General features: G+C 40.4%; 1 protein-coding gene across 4 annotated transcripts; it reads right to left on the bottom strand.

The window, feature by feature from the left end:
• Positions 1–893: 893 nt before the first annotated feature.
• UBXN2A (UBX domain protein 2A) lies at positions 894–26,129 on the bottom strand. Of its 4 annotated transcripts, XM_021529788.3 has the most exons (8): positions 25,943–26,129; positions 20,880–21,135; positions 15,137–15,190; positions 13,579–13,714; positions 11,667–11,776; positions 9,960–10,100; positions 5,111–5,275; positions 894–2,285 (listed from the first exon to the last, which is right to left on the bottom strand). In XM_021529788.3, exons 3-8 carry the CDS (start codon positions 15,175–15,177, stop codon positions 1,997–1,999), a joined length of 882 nt encoding a protein of 293 aa, XP_021385463.2. In that variant the 5' UTR covers positions 15,178–15,190; positions 20,880–21,135; positions 25,943–26,129; the 3' UTR covers positions 894–1,996. The 4 variants fall into 4 exon arrangements, with proteins under 4 accessions (XP_021385463.2, XP_021385461.2, XP_021385462.2 ...); XM_021529786.3 differs by lacking the exons at positions 20,880–21,135; positions 25,943–26,129 and adding an exon at positions 18,829–18,906; XM_021529787.3 differs by lacking the exons at positions 20,880–21,135; positions 25,943–26,129 and adding an exon at positions 18,621–18,801.

The following is a 26,129-nucleotide window of genomic DNA, read 5'->3' as shown; positions in this document are numbered from 1 at the left end:
CTGCAAATGCACACTTAAGTACACCAAAGCTGCAGTCAGACAGTTGGTTTTAGTAAAGCAGCTAACTGTCCAATCTCTTAAAATGCTGGTAGCAGATATGAATCAATGTTCAAATACAAAATACTTCTTATTCCTTCCAATGGATAGCAAGCAAAATTTACCCACTTCAGAATTTTACACTCCCCCCCTCAATTTCAATCTTGCACTATTTATTTCTTCAAATTTTTGTGCTGCAAATGCATGAATAGTAGTACACTGTTAATTTTAACATTTCATGCACCTTTTAGATATAACAACTGAGCTCACAATCAACCACATGTGCTTTTCTAATACTAGGTTTTATATTAAGACAAATTTGGAAGCACTGATTAATTAAATTCCCTTTTCAGGAAGCTCTGCGTATTGAAGGTTAGAGCTGTGTCTGTAGGTGGTCTGTCTTTTCAATTTTACTAATATATTTGTCTGCACATATATTTTTGTTTTTTCATATAGGAATCAGTGCAAGAGCAAATAAAATTTAATTGTACTACTTGCTACATAAACCTGAATGGCACAGTAGTACAGGAAGTTTATAGCACTGGAAAGCATTTAAAGGCATAGTTTCCAGAGATTTGCTTTCCGAGGACACAATAGATATTTGCCCAGTTGACTTTCATTTCAAACACACCATGAGAGATGCTGAAGCAAACCAGTTTTATAACCCTGGGAATGAAGGAGAGTACATCCCTAGACTGAAGTCTCACTACTTTTTAGAATACAAGTTGCTCAAATGAAGTAATTTTCTATTTAAAACAAAACCAGGAAAACCCAAACCCAACTTTTACTTAACCATACAAAAGAAGTACCACCCCAACACCCATCCTTTGGCAGAGGTAGCACAGAGGAGTCAGGACTCGTTGAAGATCCTGGGATATGTATTACCTGGAGATTTTAGTTCCATTCACAAACCCACATGTTTAGTAAACACAGTACAAAATATTAAGTCTTTCTGTTGTTTTCTCTTTTAGCAAAACATGGAATAATTGGCTACAAATGTTATGCCTCAAGTGAACAGCAAAATAAAAGATTTGGATGGAAATGGGGCAAAGTGGAGAGAAAAATGTCAATTTTCAAGTAAGGATTTTCAACATCTTTGAAACTTGACCACATGCAATTACTGTCTCCATCAGCTGGGCAGTTCAGGACAGAGGCAGATAAACAGTACAAAAACAACTGTGTCCCTCCTGCTTGGTAATAGCCAAAAAAGCTGAAGTTTCTGTGTGACAAAGCTACAAGTGGGTCCCTATGCTATTGAGCTAGGTAGTTTAATGTCACCTGATCTGCAAGACACCCGTAGCAGCCCAAAAGAAACAGAAACCACTTCAACCATTGATCAGAACAATTCCTTCAGAGCTTACTTTGAGGCACTTCATATGCAGTATGCACCAAACTATCTCATTTGTATCTTCTCACACATGCACCCACCACCATGTGAAGACTTGACAGAACATTATTACACTGTAGATGTTGTGATAAAAGTTACATCCTGAAGATTTTCAAGGCAGAGTTCAAATGTGAGCTTGCCTGCAGTATTGGTTGTCAAAGAGTTACTGTGAGAAGAATGCAAACTGCAGCAGTTTACACGAGAATGTAAGTGAAATGCTTCACTTTAGTCCAAAGTGCAAAAATAAATACTATTTTTCCTTAAAAGGTGCTATCAGTAGTTAAGTCTCAGAGAACTGTTCCACCTAGACCCACTTATTAAATACTAAGAAGCTTTTTACCTAAGGAAATTCTAAGGATAATATGCTGTACAGTTACCTCTGCTACATTATACAGCCAGGCTTTGAACACTCAATTTAGCTGAAAATACCTCTGTTATAGCAGATGACAGCACAGCACCCATTCTGCTCTCTAAGAGCACAGTGCATGAGGATGTGAGGGCATCCACATATTGCTGGTTACATTTTTGGTTTTGCCTAGTTCACCCTGCAGATAATTTTTGGTCAGTTAAAAGCTAATTTGATCTTGTACTATTGATAGCATTTTTTTGCTCATTCTTGAGTTGTCCATTAGGTGTAGCAGCACTTTTGTAGTCATTATCAGGTGCTTTTATCACTAAGAGTCTGAAAGGTTCAGTTGTTTTCCGAAGTCTCTGAACAACAACGGCATTTTCCAACTTTGCTTCCTCAAGTGTGAGTGTCTCGTCCTGCAGCTCTCGAAAAGGCAGGGAGGTCGTCAGTGTGAAGGGAACACTTCCCTCAGATCCTTGATACTTTGTTATGAAGTCTCTGACGTGGCTGATTCTGAGAAGAGAGTAAGAAAAACTCCGCATTAGAGTTTTGGCACTGCAATCCCCACACACGTGCATAACACAGCCACCATGGGACAGGAATGAAATACCACTGCATGGAGTGCATGATAGCACAGAACTGGAGCAATACAGATGAGGTGGAGTCCTGAAATGCCCGATCCACTTGGGAGGCAAGGACCAAGGTCTGCATGCTCTGAGTAGTCCCAAGGGGACACGCATGAGTATCTTATTCTGAGCACTCAAATGCACCACTGTGGCTCCGATGTAGTTAGACAAACCTACCATTTCCTAACCAGCTGGTGGAGCTCTTACCTGAGGGTTCTGTAGCCAAAAGCTAGAATAAATGCCTCCAGTGTGTGGTTCGTGTAGCGGAACCACAATAAAAATAAAGAAAAAGGGGTTGCAAAAACTATTTGGACATCCGATACATGGACTAAGTACAGTCCCATCCTCCCAAAGCAGGGGCATGGTGAATTCACTACAGATTCAATCCGCTTGTGAAGAGCCTTGCAACAACTGAGCAAGACAGAAGTTTTGCTGTGGAAGAATCAGGATCGACTAATTTAATTGTCGATCATTTTAATTAAAAGGAAGATGAGAAGATACATCTGTATGAATAAAATTAACATAGTGTCAATGTCCATTCTCTGGTCCTGAGGCCAACTGGCAGACCGGCTGCTGGCAAATTCCTAAATTCATCCTTCCTCCCCGCCACGCACAGGGTCTTCCATGAGATTGACTGTCTCCTGGGAATGGTCCAGGACCTGAGCTAACAGCTGAACCATGGATGGCTAGGTATTGACTGAGGAGTGCTGGCTGGCTTGGGGCAATGCCATCCTAACAGTTTAGCAGCACAGATGCCCAATAGTTTCCATGCCTTAGCCACATTCACCAGGACAGACACAGCCAGCAAAATAAAAACTAATTCCTGTGCATGCAGATCTCAATATAAAGACACTGCTTGGTCTTATAAGTCATGAGCCTGAAAAACCTCAAGCAGGACTAAATTTTTGATTGGACATTTACAGGTGTCTACATGCATTGTATCAAATTTCATTGGGTTCCAAGAGCAACTCAAGAAATTAGCCACAAGCTCTCTGTTTCAGGGTGAACAAGTTCCTTTCCAGGTTCCATAATTTATGCTCCAGGGTCACACAAACATAGTAAGTGCTGAAGAGGGGACACAACTCAATCCAGGACACAGCTCTGTGTGCTATTCCTACAGCTCTGCTCTCCTAGTTGCTGCACTCTCATGTCTCAATTCCCCACAGTGCAACACTACAATGCTTCCTGTGCTTCTGCTCCCATCTTTCACCAGTAATCGACGCATATCTAAGCCAGCAGTTACTGTGGCACCTACACAATCTAACTGCAAAAAGCTAAAAGTCATCAATTTACCCAGACACTGGGTAATATGCTACATATGTGCTAAAGCTAATAATCTATACCTTAGTTAACAAATAACTGACTGTCTTGTGCACTGAAAGGAGTGCTGTGTATGCAATCATCACTCCTAAGGATATGTGCTCTAAAAGGATTTCCCTCTGGTTCTTATGAGGTTATACGCAAGTACTGTGTACACAGCACAAACGTGCTGGTCTTGTGGTGAGAGGCTATGTTATGATAGAATATTTATTGCACAGTACTTCAAAAAGTATTACAACAGTAAAGCTGTTTTTCTGCTTATCTAGGATGTTTTTTTCCTCTCAAAAGCACTCAGCAGCTGTTCAAATGGCTATTTAGTATGAAGACAAAAAGCTTCTAAATATACTTAAATGTGTAGGATCTTGAATCACTGAAATATTAAGCCCTTCAATTAAGTATTTATAATTAAAATAGCCATTTACCCTTCAGCAGTACATCACAACAGTGTTTCAGTATGTATCTCAGGCTACTAACAGTAATAAATTAGTACAAGTCAAAGAAAACACTACAGTCATTAACCTTCAACAGCTCAGCTTTCCTTCTGACCAGGCACAGACATGCACAGTTTATCTTGACAGCAGCCTGGGTTGTATTAAACCCGTGATACCTTTAAATTGTTTCACAGAGAAGCACAGGCAACATATCCTTTCCACATGACATGACCGTACAGTACTGCAGTAATTTCTCAAATTTGGATCTGAGAAAGGTCTCTAAAGACAGCAGCTCTACAATTTAATGGTAAGGTGTTAATCTCACTTTCTCAAAACTCCTGCATACATGCACTGTGCTGACACCTTCTGACATTATCCTCATTTTTAAGCCTCTTTGGGAACCATAAATTTTATTAATTAAGAATTAAACACACTGCGTGTATTCTATTCTGTCCATGTTGACAAGCAGGGGATGAACCTCCCTGCCCAGTGCACCAACTCCAGCCCTCCCAAGAGGTTTCTCTGGCTTAACTCTTTTCCCAGCTCTCACATGTGGTGCTGCCTATGCCCAATGACCAGCAGGCTTTTTACTAAGCCATTTGCTCCTGATGTAGTTGTTTCATGAGAGATCCATCATGTTAAAAGCTATTTCTTCTAGTAACAAGCAATATGTACACCTTAACTTTCACTAATCTGCACCAACCTCCTACAATTTCCTCAGATTTTCCTTTACACTCAGTTATGAACTCACTTCTAACAGTTCATATTTCTCTTATGCTCTCTTATCAGCTAAAAGATTTCTCAAGATTTCAGAGGTTTTCCAAATACAACTGAAGAGCAGCCCAATGCTAAGTGAACTGAGGAGATAGATTAGGCATAAAAGTTAAAGACTTAAATATATAAGCATTAAGACTAATAGCTCAGATGCAAATATATATGACAATGGTTAAATAAATCTTACCTGTGAGAAACATTGAATTTCTGAATTATCCTTTCCCCATCAGCTAACCAGATCTGGACATTGGTGATAGGCTCCAAATCATTCAAGGGTACTAAAGGCAGGTGTCTTTTGTCATCAGGTCCTGGATGATCATCCCTCACTTTAGAGATTATCTTTGGAGTAGCACTTGAAAGAAAAGCCACATGAGGTTATGACTTCTGTGTTCACATGAAAACTCAAACTTCCCCCAGACCTCTGCTTCTGAAGACTTCTGCCCCATAGCAGAAGTGCACTGATGACTTTTTATTTTAACAAATACAGAAACACTAACAAAAATATCAGCTTTTTTCTTTCTTCCTTATTTTTTTTTCCTACACATATGCCATTATTTTTCCTTAAAGACTAAAACATGCTAAAGAATTTCAGTTTGCTTGTGTTTAACATTTTTATAAAATGGAAAGGAACTTTAAATGCCAGAGGATTAAATATGAATATACAAGATAAAAAACTGTCTGATGCTTCTTCATGCATTTTTGTACTCTAATCACACAGGTGAGACTTTTAAGGTGGTTGAGTATTGAATTTGCGTACTCAAAATTAATTTTCAGCGTAATGTGATTACAGTAATTCAATTTAACTGAATATTGTTAGCCTTGATTTAGACTTTAGCATCATCCATCTCAGCTTAGAAGAATTACTCATCTATCAGAAAAACTTGACTTAATGTGAAAAATCCAGACTGATGTACACAGCAGTTGGGTTTTGTTTTCCTAAGGCATTTTCAGCAGTTGACAGAACCATAGGGGCAAAGATTCATAAAATGACTTGACAGAATACATGGACCTCAGTCCAAGTGAATGGTCTTAAAATACAAACAATAAAAAAAACTGCTGGCAAATTTTTTTATGCTGAAGAAATGCCTAGAGCTTAGTGCTTCTTTCATGACTAAGCTTGTTCAGCATGCACAGTTTAAGTAAGTCCTCACTGGGCCTGATCCAATGGGCACATTCTCAGCTCCTGTGAGTATAACCAGATGTTTGCTTGTAGAACAATAGGAGTGATTTAAGGAGTTACCATTTCTCTTCTGAGCTCAGCTGTGGTCACAGACTACATGAACACTACATGGCAGTTTGCAGAAAAGCTCTTTGCACAGAAAATTGGCGAGTTACAGTTTCTTGAGAGAGAAGTGGGTAACTGATAGCCACAGAGTAACAGTCTTAACTATACTGCACACCTGCTCTGCAGTCAAAACTCATTTTTATGTTCTTGTACCTGTATTAGTTTATTCATAAGGCAAAAAAGTCACAGCTAATTTATTATTAGCTAATGACTTAATATGTTCAGGCTAATAATGCTGGAGTCACATTCGCAAGTTTAGTCAGAGGTATTTCAGAAACTTTTACTGCCCATTTAAGTGCTGCCCTAACTTCTAGGGTATCAGCCAGCAGAGGCACTTTTTTGTATCTTCCACAGAAACTCAGCATTAAGAGATGTACCCTGTGACTGGAGACAGATAAGAGGTACAGAACTGTTTTGCATTGCACAGAAATCAGCTGGGGCACAAGGACTTGGCACCAACAAATTACAAGAGTCACATCTGTAAAATATTCTGGTATTACTAGTACAAGTGGTGTACTAGCACCCACCTGCCTCACTAGCACAAACAACTTCTGTTCATACTTGACCTCAATACAAAATAAAACTTAATTGCGCTCCAGGTCAGGAATAAAAGCTTGAGTACCAGGAGGATAATGTTAAATAGTTTTGCAAGCAGAGAAAAAAAAATTAAATTTCAAGTCATACTTCAGTCCAGCAATGCCCAGCTCTTACTGTCTCCCTGTTTAGTTGCTGGTTCAGATACTGCTGATTCAGAACTCACTCGGGCTACCTCCAGGACAGCAGAGGCTGCAGAAGTGCTCAACCGTAGTGTCTGGCTCAGGCTGGGCTACATCAGTCACAGCTGTAGCTCAGACAACTGCCTTGCATGAACACAGATTTTGGTGTCATTCCCAAATCAGCTTCTCTCATAGTCACATCTCCATATGTAGCAGGCACTGGAGGTGATTCTTTCGATAGCAAGTGTGTGTGAGACTGAAGCCAGCACATTAAGTGAAGCTCTAAGAGAAAGTCAGAACATCCATATCACCAAGATTTAAAGCCCTTCTATATGTAAAAAACTTTTCTCTTGCAGAACTGACAGATAAAGCCATCTAGTGGTGGGAGCTTTGACTAAAGCCAAAACCCAAGAGTCTAAGTCTTATTAGCCTGAGATTGAAGCATTGTTACTCCTTTTAAGCCTTATTCCTTTTATAAAATTATCAACAGAAGATGTAAACTAGAGATCGAACAGATGTAAGAGCACCCTGCCAGTTTTCTGGCAAGAAAAGGCCCAGCAGTCAGGTATCATGCCTTACCCTGATAGTTAGGCAGCTTGACACACAATGCTTTAGCCTAATGAGGTTACAGAGCAAGCTCGCTTTGCTACAAGTCAATAGTTTAATTAACATGTTTCTGAGGCTGTCTCAAAGATGCATAGATTAGCTCAATAGAAAAGTGGGGATGCAAATCTAATCAATTTCAAACTATGAAAGTCAGCTGGACAGTGATAGATAAAGTATACTTATTAGTTACACAGGTTCATAAGCTACATTGGAAAATTTTGATACATCTTATTTCTCCTATAGAACAAAAAGGCAGAGGATCAAGTTTATCTGAGCTGTATCAACGTGTATGTTATTTCTAGAGCCTCCAACAAAAGTTTTGAGAACTAGTCAATAGACCAATTCTTAATGGTTCATCCATTACAAAATCCCTTCACCTGGGAACACTGACAAAATATACAGCATTAATTTTATAAGTTTATTTGTTAAGCAGATGCTTAGCTAGGCTATAAGCTAAAGTAAACTCTTCAGTCATTTGTCTCTCACATTTCTGACTAATCATACAAATGCAACTGTAGAAAAGGAGTTCCATAGCTTAAAACTTGTTCCAGGTCTCAGCCAGCTCTGTTGCTGCCCCACAAAGCTTTTCTGCTGCAAGTGTGGTGTATTCATGCAATGGACATTTATAATGCAGAAAGTGATCACTACTTGATGGAGTAGGAACACGTATGGCTCATGTTTCCAACATCAGCACTAATATTTACTTGTTTTTAAGGAAAAGGCTTTGACAACACAGCACAGAATAGACAAGCAAGAGTAGGAAAGAAATAAAAAATGCTGAGCAAGTTGTAGAATGTCTCAGTGTACAAGACCAGTCAACTGAAATTCACAGATTAGCATGTTTCTGAAACCTAACTTGCCTACTGGGAAGCAAGATCATTACTTGCTGTAGGCATGGCAGAGCACAAGTGACTGAAAAACCTAGCAATTAGCACTGGTTAGCAGCAGAAAGTCAGCACACTGAAGATCTTTTTGTTTTGTTATAAACAGCTCTACTTGTAGATAAAATAAGGTTAAGTTCTTGACCCCCACTTGCTCAGGATTTCCATGCCATCAAAAGCAAGTCTTGCAGCAACTCACCTATCTCTCAAGGGAAGGTTTTCCCCATTGCACCTACTCAAGCATGGAGCAACTGAATGGACTGTACTACAGAAACAGATGAAACTCATAAAACAGATAATTGTTTCTCTGAGTCAGCCTGGAACCACTCACCCTTTATCTTTATCAATCTTTTGCTCTGCACATTATCTTATTCCCCTGCCTCAGCTGCTCCTGCCCAGGTCAGGCTTTCCCTCAGCACAAGCTCTGGGCCTTTGCAGCCAAACCCTTCCTACTTAATTGAAACAAGCTGTTCATCTAAGGCTGCACCTCAGCTTAGAAACCCCAGGCTGCAGGTCACTCAGCAGTGCCACCCGGTCACTGAACATGTCCTGGTCTCTAGGCTGAAGCCTGCATTTATAGGTACACAAGTCTTGCATGACAGGGATATGTCAAACAGATAATGTGGCTGGAGTAAGCAAAAGTCACAGGGATCAAATAAATGAACTCATGGCGTGTCGCCCTAAAACAGCCTTCCAAAATACAATAGTTGTTTGGTTGTAAATCAAGTTCAGTTTTAGCATTGGCATGAGTGGCTGACACGCTCCAACTACAAAAAAGACATGGATCACTGCAGAATGCTAAAATGCCTTACTGCAATACATAATTACTGAACAATTTTAAGAGAATGCAGAATAATCTCTTACCTCTTTAGTTCTCTTTATGGGATTGTCATACTCCCCCCGCCAACCCTTCTCAAACTATTATTAATATAGCTTAAAAAGAGCTTCTTTTCTCTAAAATCACAGAATGGAAGAGTGACAGCATTCCAGCTGGAAACAATTCTGCTAATATTGAGACCTTGAACAAAGAAAGCCAAAAGCTTCCTGCCTGTATCAACACAGCAACACATCCAGTGGATTGTGGGAGCCAATTATCCCGCAGGTTTCATGGAGAGACACCAAGATGCCTGCAGGATGGAGCACTCATACTGTCAGCAGATGCTAGAGGAGAGCAGCTTGTTCAGCCTGTGGCAGAGATGGTGGTGGTTGTGGGGCATCTAAAAGCAGCCTTCCAGGATCTGCAGGAGGGGGTGATGCTCATTATGGTGGAAATTCCAATGAGAGGCATTCAGATTGGATATACAGAAAAAAATCCTTCCCATAAGAACAGTCCAGCACTCAAGAAGGCTGCACAGCCACTGCTCTTATGGGATTTCATGACCAAATTGGATAAAACCCTGAGTAACCTCATCTGTTCCCATAGATGACCCCACTTTGAGCAGGAGCTTAGATTAGAAAACTCGAGAGACCACTTGCCACCTGAATTTTGGTCCTTCACCATAGGTATAGTTCCCTTCAGCTACTAATAGATCACATCAGCCTACTCACCTTCCTAATCTGTAACCATGTCCAGAAAAGGGATGAAACATTGGCTTTTTCGATGACAGATACACCTTATCCTTTTTATCTTCCACTTTCACTTCTACCTCCTCCTTATCAAAAACCTTTTGCAGCTCAAAAGGCAATTCCCTTAAGAAAAAAAAAAAAAAAAACAAAAGGTCAAAAAAAAAATACTATCCTGTTTTCAGTATACAAAATAGACCAATGATTTGGCATTTCAAGGATGCTGCTTTTAAAAAATAATTTCACAAGTATTTACTGAGAGTTAGGTTAAGTGCATAGCATACAAATAACTTCCTGAATAACAAATAACAAGTTCCTGAACAGCAAATTAACTAGAAAATATATAATTAAAAAAAACCCTATGATGCAAGTTGTTGAATGATGTTCAAATTTACTCAGCAGTTACCACTCTAAACACATAATGTGTAGGAAGTTCAGTGTTGCCATACACTGCTGCAAAAGGTTTAATTATTTTATCTCCATGGGGAAAAAAAAAAAAGGCTTTTAAAGAGGAAGAACTGAGTTTAGACACAATGTATTTAATGACAAACACAGATCTCAGCTTCTAAAAATTATATAATCACTAACAGCTCCACTCTTTAGTGCAGTAACATCACCCTGGTAATGCTTTAATTGCATGAAGCAAAATACAACAATGTCTTTGTCTCTGAGCTCTGAGGCAGACAGTACAATTTTGGGTGGTGGGGCTCAGCTGGCACAGGGGCTGTACTAAATGCTTCTCCACCATCAATGATTATGCAGAAACCATCTCATAATTAGCATCTTCACAGGCAAACAGTGGAATAAAAGTGGCAAACTTTTGATGAATGCACACAGAGCTTTAAACAGTGCAGTTAATTGCTCTTACAACTAACACAGGTGACAGACATACAAGAGAAATAGTGTAAAGTTAGTATTTTTGGTGGCCTAGCAAAATATGGAAAAGAAGAACATAATGACATAGTAATTTCACATGCTTGATAAGGAGGTATTAAATTACATTATCCATAAAATTATATTCTCCTCTCGATTTGTATGGGGTGAAGAAACAGACTACAAATTAAAGGCTCAAAATAACACTGGTTAGTATGGTCAAACTCCTTTTTAAAGCAACAACTGCAAACAGTAGAAGAAATCAGGACAGCATGTAAACTTTTAACACAGGGAAACATGAAAGATGGCTATTAACACAGGAATTTATGTAAGATTGTTACATATACACAACAGCAAGTTTGCACTTGGAAAAATGTCAGAAATTTAAGACTGATCAGAGTTGCTTGATGCTACATAGAACATCTGTGCCCATTTAAGGCTTTTCATCACCAAAAGGAAACAAAGACCATAAAACCAGAAATGGTCAACCTCTTGTGCACCGAGTTCATTAGTCAAAATACCATTTGATCTGTAGCTCTTATTGGGCACTGATTTATTCTTTATTTCACTGTGCACCTGCTGTGCCCCCTGCCAACGCTGGCTTTTATCTATTCATCAGGAACTGTACAACTACTGCCACTGAGAGCTGTGTTAAACCTGTTGATGTTCCAACAGCCATTAGCACTGCAGGAACGAGACTGGCAGGGCCTGTGCTCCTACAGGGACACTGCAGTGCAGCAAAGCCACGTAAAAAATTTAGAGCATAAGCTAAGTGCTACCCAAAGCACATTAACTCAGGCTGGTTAAGAACTCGCTTACCCCTTTTTAATGGACTCCAAGAACTGCTGGTTTGCAACATCAGCATAGCCCCGAAGTTCACCGTCATTTACCGTAAACCCATTTTTCCAAAGTTTAATGATTACATCAACCTACAGAGTAAAAACAGTTCTCATTATAACACTGATGAAAAAGAAGCTTGGTATACCCACATACCCTGTGATTATAAATCATCCACTTCATAGGCTAAAAATACTGAGAGCAGGCTCACTGTAATCTGCCTTGGCCCCATGCCAACAGGCACAGCAACTGCAAGAGGTAAGTGACATTTCTAAGTATCTTGTGTCAATCAGGGTTATAAACAAACCTTCCCCCAATCATTTAGGCTTCCTAAATCAAGAACACTCCTTCAATTCAGCAGAGGGAAAAAAAAAAAAAAGAGCTGGACTATCCCAGCCAGCTGCAACTCTTCAAGAGCTAATTTGAGAGCATACATGCCTGGTGTTGGAACACCAAGTGCCAGAATAGTCCAGCTGGGGATTTATTAGGGTAAAGCCTTGTTCCAATCATTCAGGAGGATTTTCTCAAAGTAAAGGCATTTAGATGATGCATGCAGAAGCCTTTCACTCAGGAAATTAAGCAAGTATCAGAAAATTTACTTTCAGACAGTCATACACTTATGTTACCCTGGAACTCCTGGACGTATTCAAAACCTTGGTGGTTAGGGGAATGCAAAAACAAATTCTCAGTAATTCCTTAACGTTGCCAAAAATCATCTACTACTCCAACTTATAGCCATTGCAATATTTACTGAAATCTCTCCAACTGTAAGATGGATATTTGAGATTGCATTTTCATATTAATGCACCATGCCATTCAAGAAAGCATTTGGTTATCAAGGTCTGATCCCTGCAATAACACCGTCTTGACAGATACTTGGCCACAGATGAGGCCACAAATGCAGAATTCACCTCAGCTGAAAATTAGTTTGAATGAGGCTTGATAGTACCTGACAAGTTTGGGCTTGGTTTTTTTTCAGTTTTACTTGTTAAGTGATTGCTACATAAATAAACAGCAAGTGCAAACTGCTGAATAGAATTCCTTGTCTCTCCATTGGGTGATCTGTCAAAAGAAGTAAACAGCACTGAGCAAGATTAGATTCCATCAAAAACTCTTGTGCCTCATGACACCAATGCATATGGAAAGAGTTCTAATTTTGGGAAGGCTCCCCTACAGTGAGCCAGAATGCAAATTTAATATGGACTAATTATTCCACACCAACTTCGCATTTAAGCATTGACATAACTAATGCCATGGAACACTATTTCAGGACTGCAATTTAAGATATTGCTCTTGACATTTCATTTCTTCCAGGGTCAATTAAGGATCTATGAACATAATTTCTAGCAATGCCCACTCCAAATTTCTTCTTGTCATCTTTGTTCTACATGGCCTTTTCTCCCTCCCCTTACCAGTCATTGATGAGTAACAGAAAAACACGAAAAGGACAAAATCACTGAGATACAAACCCACACTGAACATCCCACTACAACCATAATTATATGAATAAGACCAAATGAAAAATATTTGGGCTATGCCTCTGCATAAAAAGGCTGCAGCTCCTTAAATAACTTCTTATGTAACAGTACTTGTCATTCCTTGAACTCCTGCTCACCTCACTCTCCTTCCTAATAAAGCAGAAGCACATTAGCCAATGCCAGCATCAGTTCTAGAATGACTCTAAACCGACCATAGAGCAGTGAGAGCCAAAAGTCCAGCAGTAAAGGCCTGGCTGACTGGGAGATGGGAGGCTGTTCCTATACCTTTCTGAATTCTGTGTGCATTTTTTTACTGATGCACTGGAAAAGACTGCTGGACTTCTGGTATCTGTTTTCCAGAATAGTCCTGGAGTGCTGTTACAACAAACATGACTATTTTTTTCTTCACTGCCTACCTGGTTCTTGACTGTAGTTGGGGGCACACACATAGCAGCAACCTTCTGAGCTTCTTCAAAAAGGTTATCTACAAAGTAGTCACAGTTTTGTTCTGTACCATTCAAAATCTGATCATCAGTTCCTGATTTACACACCCTGCAAAAAAAAGATAGAAGCAAAAATGACTCCTCAGAGGACATATTAGACGACAAGTAGATACCTCAAAATCTCAGTACCAATAAGTATAGAAGGCACACTCCCCTGCACCCAGCTTACTCAGTTTACTGAGTACAAAGCATCAGGTCAACTTGACATTGTGCCTTTTCTATAAACTTCTTACCAGTCTCTAACTGCTACAGTTTGCACTTCAAAAGCACAAGCTAAAGAACCATCATGAGAAAAGATGAACTAATCTATGCAAAGCTTCTAAACTTGGTATCAGAGCCAGGAATGCAAGTTAAATTATTCATACTTCTAGCCATCATACACCTAGCTGCACATCAATGAAAGGCTTTCCTTAAAGCAGTTCTGTGATACAAGCTTGGGTTCCTTTGCTGTAAGTTTTAAAAAATACAAGAAAATTGCCCTAAGATTTACTCATCAACCCCAACTTGAATCTCTCCATTCCTAGCACCATCCCAGAACCACCATTATCATTTTGAAAAGTGCATTAGGGAAACTCAAGTAACTCAACACCACTGGAGCACACTGAAGAAATACAATGGAAGCCTTCAACACTGTGGAGACTACCAGGGTATTAAAAAAGATGCATCAACCACATCTTTTTATAGAACACTGTATATGTGACAGCTGTTTGTTAGATTTTCACCAATCAAAATGCAGAAATATGCAACCTGAATGATTATCTCAGTATAGGTTCTTTGCATAGGAAGAAGATTATGCAGCTTTTTGTAAACATTGCAGGAGTTATTCCTACGGGAGATTCAGAAAAGTCTATTTTAAGCAATTCAGAAAATAAAAATCCCAGTTCTTCAAAAGTTACCCAATTTTACCTAAAACCCTGTGTTGAATTCAAGAGCAGCAATACCTACTGGAATGCTAATTAGATATATTTGCATAAAATTGAATTGTTTGCAGTGCACCTGTGCAACACTAAGAATCCCTGGAGATTAACATCTTAAACAAAAGAAAACCTCAATAACTTTAAAGAACAAATTTCAAAAGTATTCTGTCTGCATTTTAGTTTTCTAATAGAACAAAAGAAACTTGAAGCATTAATGTAGGTATTCATTATGCTTTACCTCAGAAACAGAACTGGAAAGCAAACACCTCCACATCAGATGCAGAGCTGCACAGTGAGTTAGCAATTTGAAAGGCTGCCTTGTTATTTTAAATTAAAATATTTACACAGCTTCTTGCATCTAGGAAACACTTCAAGTATATTAAAAATCTTTCAGCAAAACAACAGGATTTTTTTTTAACTTTCATTATATGTAGAACAGATGAATACAGTAAAAGTACTGTATTTTAGAATTTAACATGAAGTTGAAAAGTAATGATAGGACACACAAACAGCAGTGGGAAAGGAAGACAAAAATGGGGAGAACTAGCACCTACCATTCTTTCTTTACAGTTTTGATATTGTCCATGTCTTTCATTCTGGTGCTTCCCCTAATTACAAAAAGAAAATGGTTTAAAACCAAAACAAACAAAATGCTTATCACACTTTGCCTCTTTTTGTAGCTGAAGCACTCTTTATATTTTTTCCTGTGTTGATAATACATTTAACCAGAAACCTCAAACTTGCACCCCACCAAGTCTCCAGATGGTTCTTTGTTTTCCTGCAGTTTCTAATTTAATGACACATGAACCACACATCTGTTCCAGACATTCAGGAACAAGGTTACTTTTTCATAAATGTACAAAATAAATTTCACAATAATAAAACAGTGTGATGTGAAAATACATGCCCATACCTCTGTGAAGGGAGGAAGAAAAATCACATTCCTGAGTAGCATGGCTTAAACTTCCCTGATTTTACAGTATTATGAGATGGTTGCAGAAAAACTGCACTGCCACTGCAGGCATTTGAGTGACCTCCACCTTAACTGTACATTACTTAAAAGGGGCAAGATTTGTCAGGCTAGCCTTCCTACCTTACCTCAAGACATTGTTGCAGTGGAACTCAGAAACTCTGAATTATCATTTCTGGCCTACTGTCAGCTGGCATGAAAATCCTGGATTTGTAAGTACTAAATATGATACAGGATTAGTCTACTGAGTCAAAAGAAATGAAGAATCCCACACTGATCTCATTACAGTCACTTTTGAATGCTCTGAAGAAAGTCACAGAAAGTCGCAAAAAAGCCAGAAACTCTCAAAAACACCCTTAAAAAATAAAATCACTCTAAAATTGGAAAAACCCACAGGAAACCAGAAATTTTTGGTTGCAACTGTACTCAGAGAGTTATCCCTGACAACCAATGGTTACACAGATGATGGTCTGCTCCTTGCAGGTTCAGGACTAAGTTATGACATTGTGTAGTGGCATCAAACTAAGCAGTGACAGCCATCACACTCCTGAACAAAGCAGTATGCACAACACCACTAATATGAATTTTACATGATTTTTAGATCTAATTTATCAAGATGTGGAGTTTAGGGGAAAACAACATCCACTGCAGCACAAATACAAAAAAAAAAAAAAAAAACCTCAAAAAACCAAAAACAAACCCACCACATGCAGTACTAATTCATGCTTCTTGGTACTTGAACACTGGTATTCTTTCAACTTGAAAGTTAAAATCCATGTGGGATACATGCTGTAGAAAAACAAGTCTCCAAAAAACCCCTACAACAGTCAACCTTACATTTAACTGGTGCTGTTACGCATTAAGTCAAAACATATTTTGCACACCTCTGACATGTCACACAAGATGAGGTATAGTCTTTTTTCCCCACAAATGTTCTGCCAGAGCCCCACATCTATCAGGCAAGCCTGTGCTGGTACATGATGATGTTATATGCATATCTGTTTGTTGCTCTTAAACTCTGTATTGCATATGGGAAAAAAAGAACTCTCAGTATCAAGTGAGCAGAGTGAAACTGGAATGCTTAAAAAGTGTAATTTTTTTCAAAATTCTCTCAAATTCAGTTTTAACACTCTGACATGTAGGGGTTTTTTTTGTGTTTAGCCCAAAGTAATTCTTTGTGGTTTCTGTTAATGTGCTTATCTTCTAATCTTTCACTCCAGTATGCTACTCCCCAAAGCAACAAGAGCCACCTCCTGCCATCTGCTTTTGTTGATCCTCTGTGACTTGTCATCAGAGCTGTTAAAAAGAAACAGACACAATGAAGCAGCTCTTCAAATTAGCTCTTTGGCTACATTAGGCTGGCCTCAAATGTGTATGAATAGTATTCAAAACTGGTCAGCTGTGAAAGCTGCTGTTCCTTCTAAAGTACAACAGCAATTAGACTTAGAAGAAATGTTTGTGTTAATCTCTCTCTATGTGAAGAATCATCCTGTACAGCATATTGATGTTTATTACGGCCAAAAGCTGTTAGAACATAGCCATCAGAACGCACTGCAAGCACTTTAGCTCAGCATGTCAACCCAGCCAGCACAAACCACCTCCTCCCACCAACTTCTGACAGACATCCCTAGCTGCTGTTTAAAATGTTAAGAATTTTGGTACGTAATTTTTGCGTCAGTGGCAAAAAGCACCTCAGAACTGAACTACCACCTCCAGAACCTAAATTTAAAACATGGGAAGAAGCTGCAAATGCCAGCAGCCCACCACAGCTACATCTATTAATTTGGGTTAGGATACTCGTGGCCATTACCACACAGCCCCAGGGGTTTCCAGCCTCATCAAGATGGGCCACTGACCCAGCATGGCCTTTCACAGCCAGGGGTTCCAAACAGGCAGCCCTCAATAGGCATATTTTTTTCTAGCAAATAATTTTATGGTCAATACTTTTGAGCTCACACTTCCAGTTATTTTAACACAAGAGAAGCAAAACAGAAACTGTGAGGTTTTCCTTGCTGTGAAAGGCAGACATGCAGCCCCCTCCCTTAAAGCCTGCTAACCCTTTACTAACTTTGGCAGAACAAACTCTCCAGTTGAGAGCTGCTCACAGCACAGCACAGAAATTACAGCTGAAAATTGCACTGTACTGTGCCACAGAGAGATGGGAGGCTACAGAGAAATGGCAAGTACAAATTAATAGCAAGATGAGCATCAAACCTAATGGCCTGAACGTGACTGATGTGCTCAGGTACAAACCACAGCATTCATGCTTCCTCTCCAGCTGGCTAAAGGAGCTGTGCACTCAGAAAGAAACCTGTCCACAACCTTGATGTCCAGGTGTTAGAAAGATAAATTACTTGGCTGTAGAATTGTCTTATTAAGGTTTAGGATTTGACGTGCTTCAATGATCACAGACCTAAAGGGAAGGAGGCTAAACAAAGCTCGGGAAGATGGATATACCACTGATGGTGGACACAAAGAACGCACAATTTACAGGCCACAAGGACATTGGGCAGAACTTCCAGAACGATAAGGACAAAACTAATAAAGCCAGCTCAGCAACTGTGCTGAAATCACTTCTAAGTAAGTAAATGGTAATTTCGGGAGGGCAAATCATGACAAGCAACTTTTAGATCACCAACTCAAGAAAACCATCTACCTAAAAGAAGACCAAGCACGCAGACTACTTAACATGAGAAGGAAACAATTTAACCAATAAAGTCAGAATACTCACTAATAAGAGAGCTATGCAAACTTGTAGCCAGTGAGCATTAAAGTCTATGTTTGCTAACATGTATAAAGAGTGAGAAGTTTTGACAGCCGTGCTGGCTTTGTGGATTTACCACGCAGCCCTTCTTTCGGCTCAGAACCGCAAATGAATCAAGTACCTTGGCTCTGTGTGTGGATAAGCCTCATGCACAGCAAGTCAAAGAACCTATTTCGGGACAACCCCGCGGCTGCGACACCTGAGCTCACCCGCACCCCGAGAGCCAGGCCGGGCACACGCTCCGCGCCTCCCGCCGCTGCCCAGCCCGCCCGCCAGGAGGTATTTTTAGACGATGAGGCAATACCCCGGTACCGACGCGGAGGCAGATCGCCAGGGAGCCCCGGGAAGGGCCAGGCCGGGCCCCCCGAGGGTCGCTCCTGCTGAAGAACGCGGCCGATTCGGAGCAGGGCGGAGGCAGCGGGGAGGCTCAGCCCGCCCGCCCGCAGGAGCCGAGGGAGCACCGGCTCCGCGAAACGCGCCGCCTGCCCAGCCTGTGCCCGCAGCGAACTCACCGCCCGTCCCGCAGCGCCCAGCCCGGGACCGCCCGCCGCGGAACTCCTCGGTGTCCCGCCTTGAGCGGCGCAGGCGCGGCGGCGCCGGGCGGGGCGGGCAGAGCTCCGCCCCGGCGCTGCGGGGGAGCCGGGGGGTCTCCGTAAGGATCCCTGCCGCTGTGCCGGGGGAAGTGCGGCTTCCCCGGGGATTGCCCTGTCCTCTCCTCCGGGAAGAGGCGAGGGCTGGGGTGTTTGCGGCTCGCCGCGACCCGCCTTTACGAGCCGGAACCCCCGCGTCGCTGCGGCGGTGTCTGGGCAGGAGCTGGCGCAACGCAGCAGAGATAAACATCCCTGTCCGGCCTGAGACTGCGAAGTCTCAGGAACTTAGTCCCGGCTGCGGAACAAAGGCCGCGGTCTGAGCGTCCGTCTGTCAAGCCGCGGCACCTACAACAGCAGGGAATGGTGCCCGTGTTTGGCCCCGGTGGAGCAGCGCACGCTGAGCCCTTTGGCGAGCGGGAGCGGCTCATGGTGCGGCGGGCGCCAGTTACGGGCCAGCGCTGACACCGTCACAAGGAGCTCAGCCGCGGCCTCGCACCGAGGACAAAAGAGCGGCGCGCTGTCTGGGAAGCAAACGGGAAAATGGGATGGGATCCTCGGGGAGGGAAGGACTGAGCCGAGTTCTCTGCGCTCTGTTGAGCCTTGGAGAAGCCGCTCTCTGCGGGACGAGGAGGTCCCGTGGTGGTGCCAGGAGCTATGCAAGCATCCAAGGCCAATACCGCGGGGAAGCTGCCAGCCCCTAGAAACACCCACCGAGCACAGTGAACGCACCCCTTGCACCTGCGGGCTGTTTAACAAGGGTTGGGTCTCCCCCCCCCACCCATCAATAATTAGCGATGCACTGTAAAACATTAAGAATTAACCTAAAGTGAACAGCCACAACTATCTAATTCACACTAATTAATGGGAAATCCACTGTGAATTTACAAGTGCGATCAAATGTAATTCTAAAAGCAGAGGTAAAACTTCATTGAGTGTCGTCTTCACGTGGGACACGTTTCTGCAATCCCTTAATCACAACAATTAAAATCACATTGTTCGGAAATATTAAAATAAGATGCTTAGTCTCAAAGTTCAGTGATGGGTGAGTAACAGAAGTAAAATCTGACACTTGACAGCTATAATTTATTTCTCTTTATAATGCACGTCACAATGCACTGATCCTTTTGAAGGCAGTTTGGATTGTTACATTTTAACTGCATGAGATCTAATTAGAGCTCCTGCTTATGAATCTTCAGGGAAGGTAGAAATTTGTCTTTTGTTTCCGTTAAAATACATGGAGTCTTATATTTCAAAACACGGACTGCAGAGATTCTATTCTCCCTGGTTTTGTTTAATGTTTAAAATAGTTTGACATTTTAGAAGATACTTCTTTGTTACAAGGGTTACTGATTCCATTAAACTGGTTTTAGAAATTTAGAACTTAAACCACAGATACCATGACTGTAGAAAAGTCAAGGAATTTACAAAACCCTAAGCTAAAACATCAGAAAGTTGTTTTGCAGTGCTGGACTGTTTTAAATTTTCTCTCACTATTTGAAGTGCACTATCTCCATTTCATTAAACACACAAGTTCATTAATATGCTTAACCCTTTCCTGGGGGCCATTTCAGCAACAATTTGACAGACCCAAAGGTAAGCATAGAAGGAGGTGAGGTGTCATTGATTTAGATTAGGTCTATTACTGGAAATCAGAGTACAGCTGGAGACATGCTGACCTACTACAGTAAGACTCAATGTCCTAGTGAATTTGGTTTCTTAAAAGCTCTTCTAAGTAGTGCTGTCCTCCCTTAGGAGTCAAACTGTTGACAAAGCACAGGAGTAACAAAAATCTTAAGAAAGAACTGCAATTCTTATATAATGTAAAAAATATTTTCTTTAAAGCTGGAAATTTTCAAGTTAGAATGTTGTTACAATCAAGACATCACTAAAATCCTTTTATACTCTGTGCATTTAATACAGCTGATTCTCTGGCAGTACACTAGATGAACAGAAGCAAATGGTCCTTTTCTTACCGTGTGGTGAATAGAAGCAAACAGCCCAGACTGTGTCTGCTGAAAAACCTCTAGCAGGGTATTCATGAGATGAATACAACCATCTTCTGCCCCTTTGTCAGGAGAGATCAGATGCAGTGGCGTGGAAGATAGTGACAACCCCCAGACTTGTTTTATAATGTAGGAGTGAATCTCAGTGTTGAAAAAGTAAAGCAGGGTTTCAGCTGTCACCGACAGACCTGTCAAGGTCACAGAAGAACCAGCACACACAGGGCATCTAAAAACAAACAGAAAATTAATTTTGAAGGGATATTTTTAAACCTTATATTTAACAAGGTTAGCCTATGCCAGAGGATACTGTCAGCTACCTATAATTAAACATCAGCCGTATTGATTGACCTTAACTTGAGAGACGAGCTGTTGCCTGAAGCCTTTTCGAAGTGTGTGCACACAGAGTAGGAACACACTGTGAGGAACTGGGACTGCAAAATAAATAGGAGAACAGGGTCTGGTTATCCTGCAAATGGCAATTCCACTGACTAAAAGACAGCACATTCCTCTGCATAGGATGAATGGTCCTTGAAGGAATGTTAAACCTTCTAGGCTGCCACACAGAGGGGAGTAGCTTAAGGAACCAATGTTTCTAGGAAGTCAGCTATGCACTGGAAAAGCAAGTCATTGTTTTGTGGGTGAATCAGCATTAATGACAATCGTGCATTGAAAGAAGTATCCACACATTGCTGGACTCTTGGACTGTAAGTACACAAGAAAATTGAATATACCTTCAATTTTAAAATAAGTGTGAAATGCATAAGCCCATGAAAAATTCAAGGCAGACTGAGCAACTGTTTGTACCAGATAACACACATTTGGAAATAATGTATTGTGAATTCTCAAAGACACTTTTAAGTGAAACTACAATGATGACATGGTAGTGTATTTTATGAGCTTGTTCTTGGACCTGTAACAAAAAAACCCCACACTTCGAAACCTAAGATTGCGTGTGAGCACTAGAGAGATTTATGAACCAATAATGTTTTTGATGGACTTGCCATGTGATCCTAATCAAGCCATTATACTTTTGTCTGGTGCTGAAGCTTATCTACACACGTGTTCATAAATGCTTATTTTTATTGTGAGCGTTTTAGGACAGAGTCTGGTTTTTACTACAAAGCTATACATCACCCAGCATAGTAACAGGCTGGTGGTGCTACTTTCATATGATTAATGATCATAAGCATCAAAGTGAGATGATTTGCCACTTTTGTCCAAGATGGAAGTAATTTACAGCCTGAATGATAGTGAAAAACAGACCCTGCAGATGCCTGGCTACAATACCATCAGCCTATGAGTTTCACACAATTATTATTATTAGAAAAACTATCTGCTGTGACCTTAGCTCAACAGGAAAAACATTATGGAAGCTAGTGGCCAGATGTGATGGCAAGATGATTTTGAAATATTACGAGGGAAGTTTTACCACTCCTTTTTAATGTTATCTGAGAAACCTACTCTCTGATTCCTCTTCAAGTTGCACTGATATTATCTAGTGTGGAAAACAGTCTTCAGATAGGTGCACTGATAATGGCACTGGACATTGAGTGTTTAATTTGAAATCATAACTATTACCCACTCTTAAATGACAATGGTAGTCTTCAAATAATGAGCCTTCTATAATAACATAGCAAACTGCCTGCAATGTGGAGTGATTGCACCATGTTCTCTGTTCCAGTTCAAGGTAGTACCAATCCTGATTCCTGGACACTGCTTATTTGAAGTTTCCAAACTGGTATCCCATGGGCCTATCTTCATAATGGACAGTTCTCAAAGGAGTAACCACACAATCTTAATTTCCTAACATGCCCCTCAGGAAAAAGCTTAGGATGCGTGTACAAAAGCAAGATCTCTTGTGAATCTTTTTTTATTTCAAGATTCAACTGAAACCAGGAGGAGTTGACAGCATGATTGAGAGGCACACATATGAGCTTATAAATAGAGGCCTGAAAAGATGATTTGATTTCCATTCTTTGGAATGTTACTGCTATTCAGAGATATTGCAAAGTAATCTCTGGTAAATTGCCTATGATTGAAGCAAATGGTAATTCACTGAATAGAGCCCTCTGGTCCTTACAAGAAAGAAACTCTCTGCAAAAGTTCTGAATAAGGGATGAAGGACTTTTTCTTTTGTTCTAATTCTTGATTTCCTGGTAAAATAGGGACATGTGATAACAAAATCATCCATCTCCAAATATTTCTTGTGTCATTAAGTATCATTCATGTAGCAACAAGGTTTTCCATCCTGGGTAATTTTTTAACGTCTTTTTACATCATGATGTCCCGATATGGCTTCATTCCCCATCTCTTTTGCTCAAGTCATTTTTCATATTTTACCAATTTCCCAGTAGTGTACCTGTCTTGGCAGATGGTGTGGTTTCTTCTTAATACATTTTTCAGATACCTTAATCTTTTTTCTGAACAACTGGAGTTAAAAGGACATTGAACACTGCTGTAAGCTTCAGCATTCATTATAAACTGGTTTTATTTGAAATATGGTCCTTCCCAATGGCATTTATTTGTAGAAGCATTTAGACATCTTGAAACTGGATGAGCTCTACAATTTTTTTTTAAAGTAATACATAGTGGAATGTGGCTTCAGTCCTTCTCCCCCTATTTTTTTCATTGTCTTTCACCACCAAGAGTTCTTACTTTTTTTCCCCCCCAGTCATCTCCTGCATGTAAAGTGCTGCAGGGAATCTAAATAGGTTTCTAATGCTGTTCTGTCTTCATATGACACCATATGAACCAACAACAGATAGAGAAAATGGGAACAAGTAAATTATTGGATTAGTGAAATTATTCTAAATCCCTTTCTACAGTAATTCATCTTTCATTGTAAAACCACATTTAAGTCTCTAAGTATGTGTGATATAAAATATTAATCCTATGTTAACATGTTCTCTGCATTTAAAAAAAATCCAATCAAAGCTACCAAGCAAACCTTGTAACTTATGACTGATTTATTTATATTGTCAGTACTAAAAATGGTGATGAGGCTGACATGGAAGCTATAATGCCATAAGCTATTTGAGTCAAAATAACCAGCCACACCTTCTAAGAGGAACAAGACAACTAAGAAACCTGTAAACAAAACCATCTGCGAAAAACAACACAGGGAGTTAACATCCAAAATGAAGCATGTCTTTCCATGTTTCCTATCATGCTAACACAATGAGAATGAAGCACTACAGATGTTCAAAGCAGAGATCAGGGATTTTTAACTACATCAATCTCTCCACAGTAGTCCCTCCGGCATCATAAAGAGTGCTCTCTGGGTATGGCTCACAGGAACGAGATCAGAACACATAAAAAAAAAAATTTAAAAAAAGGACACAACTGTGGTATAAATACCTAGCAAATATAGAATAAATAGCTTTTGAGTTGGAGAATTTCTGTTATTTCAAGCAGATCTGGAGAGGCACCCAGGAAAATAATTTTGCTTGCATATTGACTGAGTTTATTTTACTTTTTATAAGTCATCAGTGTTCATGAGAGGAAGAGTGCTGGTTTGAATCAGGCATGTTGCAAGCAGATGTTATGCAAGCTTCCCCAGACAGCCCTGCCAATGACTGCAATCCTGAGTTATGACATTCACTGTAACTGTTGCAGCCTGGGCCCTTTTTTGAGCCACTCATCTGTTGGTTTTCCTAAAATGGGGATATTTTTTGTGATGAGTACAAAAACTTGAAGATCAACATTTGTTTCCAGACCAGTAGAATTTGAAAACCATATCTGAGTTTCATGGCCTATCAGTACTACAGCACAGAAATTTTAAAGTACATTATTTGTCATTATATATATGATGTGATACTGTTACTTAACATATGTCTTGGTATTTGGTAAGGGGCAGTCTCTTGTAGTTTCCTTCTATTCCTACTTTTGAAGGCTAAAAAGATGTGATTTCCAAATACCATTCATAAAACCCCTTGTAGATTTTTAATTAAAATACTCCTTTCATCTACAAGTGTATGAAATTACTACGTCCTTTCATAACCTTTAAACAAATAAATTTAGAAACAAAGGATATCAAACCTATCAAAACCAATCTCATGGAGCAGAACTACTCTACTTTTGAAAGACACTGGTGATTCTGGGGCAGGAGATGAAGCACTGTTGCTAACGTAGATTACAAGCTCTAAATAGAGAATGTCAGATGAGACATTACAGTTCCCACTCTGAAATGCACTGTATTTTGGAGTATCTCATAAAACTAAACAATTGCTGCTAGTCACAGTATTTTTTGTTTTTGCTTGGATATTTAAAAAGCTGTTTTTCTTATTATATAGCCTGATGTCATTGTTGCATGTTTTCTAAGTACACATTCTACCATACTTTTACAGACTGTAATCTTGCAGAGGAAGATGTGGGAGTATGCAGGTAAAACAGAATAATAGTTTTTAAAATTTATTGTTCTTTACTAGATTATTATCGCACTTTCCATCTTTAAACAGTAAAAATACTTTGATAAAGCTTGCTTGAACTTAACAGTCAGAAGCACGTGCTCAGTAATTTCATGATACTATTTTTTTTGGTTAAAGAAGTAAGAAGCACTGAAATGACTTGCCCAGCAGTGCCAAACCAGTCAGTGTGAAAATTAAAAGGTTGAGACTTTGTCACCTACAGCTGTATGCTTGTGTTCCTCAGCTGTATTTCCTTCACAAAGCTTTTGGTTTCCAGGCTTATGTGCACGTACTGTCGTAAGTTCTGTACAGGGCAACAAGTGGTGAGAGAATGATTCTTACATCGACAAGAAGGGACTGGGTTCATGAACAGGGTTATAGTTTGTGAGTAATTTGAAAAGCATTTAGGCAGCCGGTGTAGAGTAATGCGTTGTATTCTTCGCCCCTCTGAGGCATCTGCGATAAGGAGGGAGGTGGGGAGCAGTGAGCTTTCCAAGGACCGAGCAGGGAACATGAAACGCAGGTTGAGGCAAAACACGGGGGACGCTGCCGGTGACGGGCGCGATGGGAGAAGGGCGCACTCCCGACAGCCTGGTATCAAGGTGATTTCTTAAAAATGAGGCTCACCAGAGTGTGAAAAGACTTTTCCACAGGGAATTATGGAGATCTCGTCCTCGGCAGATCTGTTCGCCCAAGCTGTCGGTCACCTCCTGTCAAGAGCCTCCCGGGGCGAGCAGAGCAGGCGGCTCCAGCCCCCCAGGCCGGGCGGCGGAGCCCCGCGCCGGCTGCCGGGGCTGCCCTTCTCCCGTCAGCC

This window comes from Lonchura striata, chromosome 3, assembly GCF_046129695.1.
Source record: "Lonchura striata isolate bLonStr1 chromosome 3, bLonStr1.mat, whole genome shotgun sequence".
NCBI lineage: Eukaryota > Metazoa > Chordata > Aves > Passeriformes > Estrildidae > Lonchura > Lonchura striata.
Note: the sequence above shows the minus strand (reverse complement) of the source record. Positions and strands in the feature narration are given on the sequence as shown.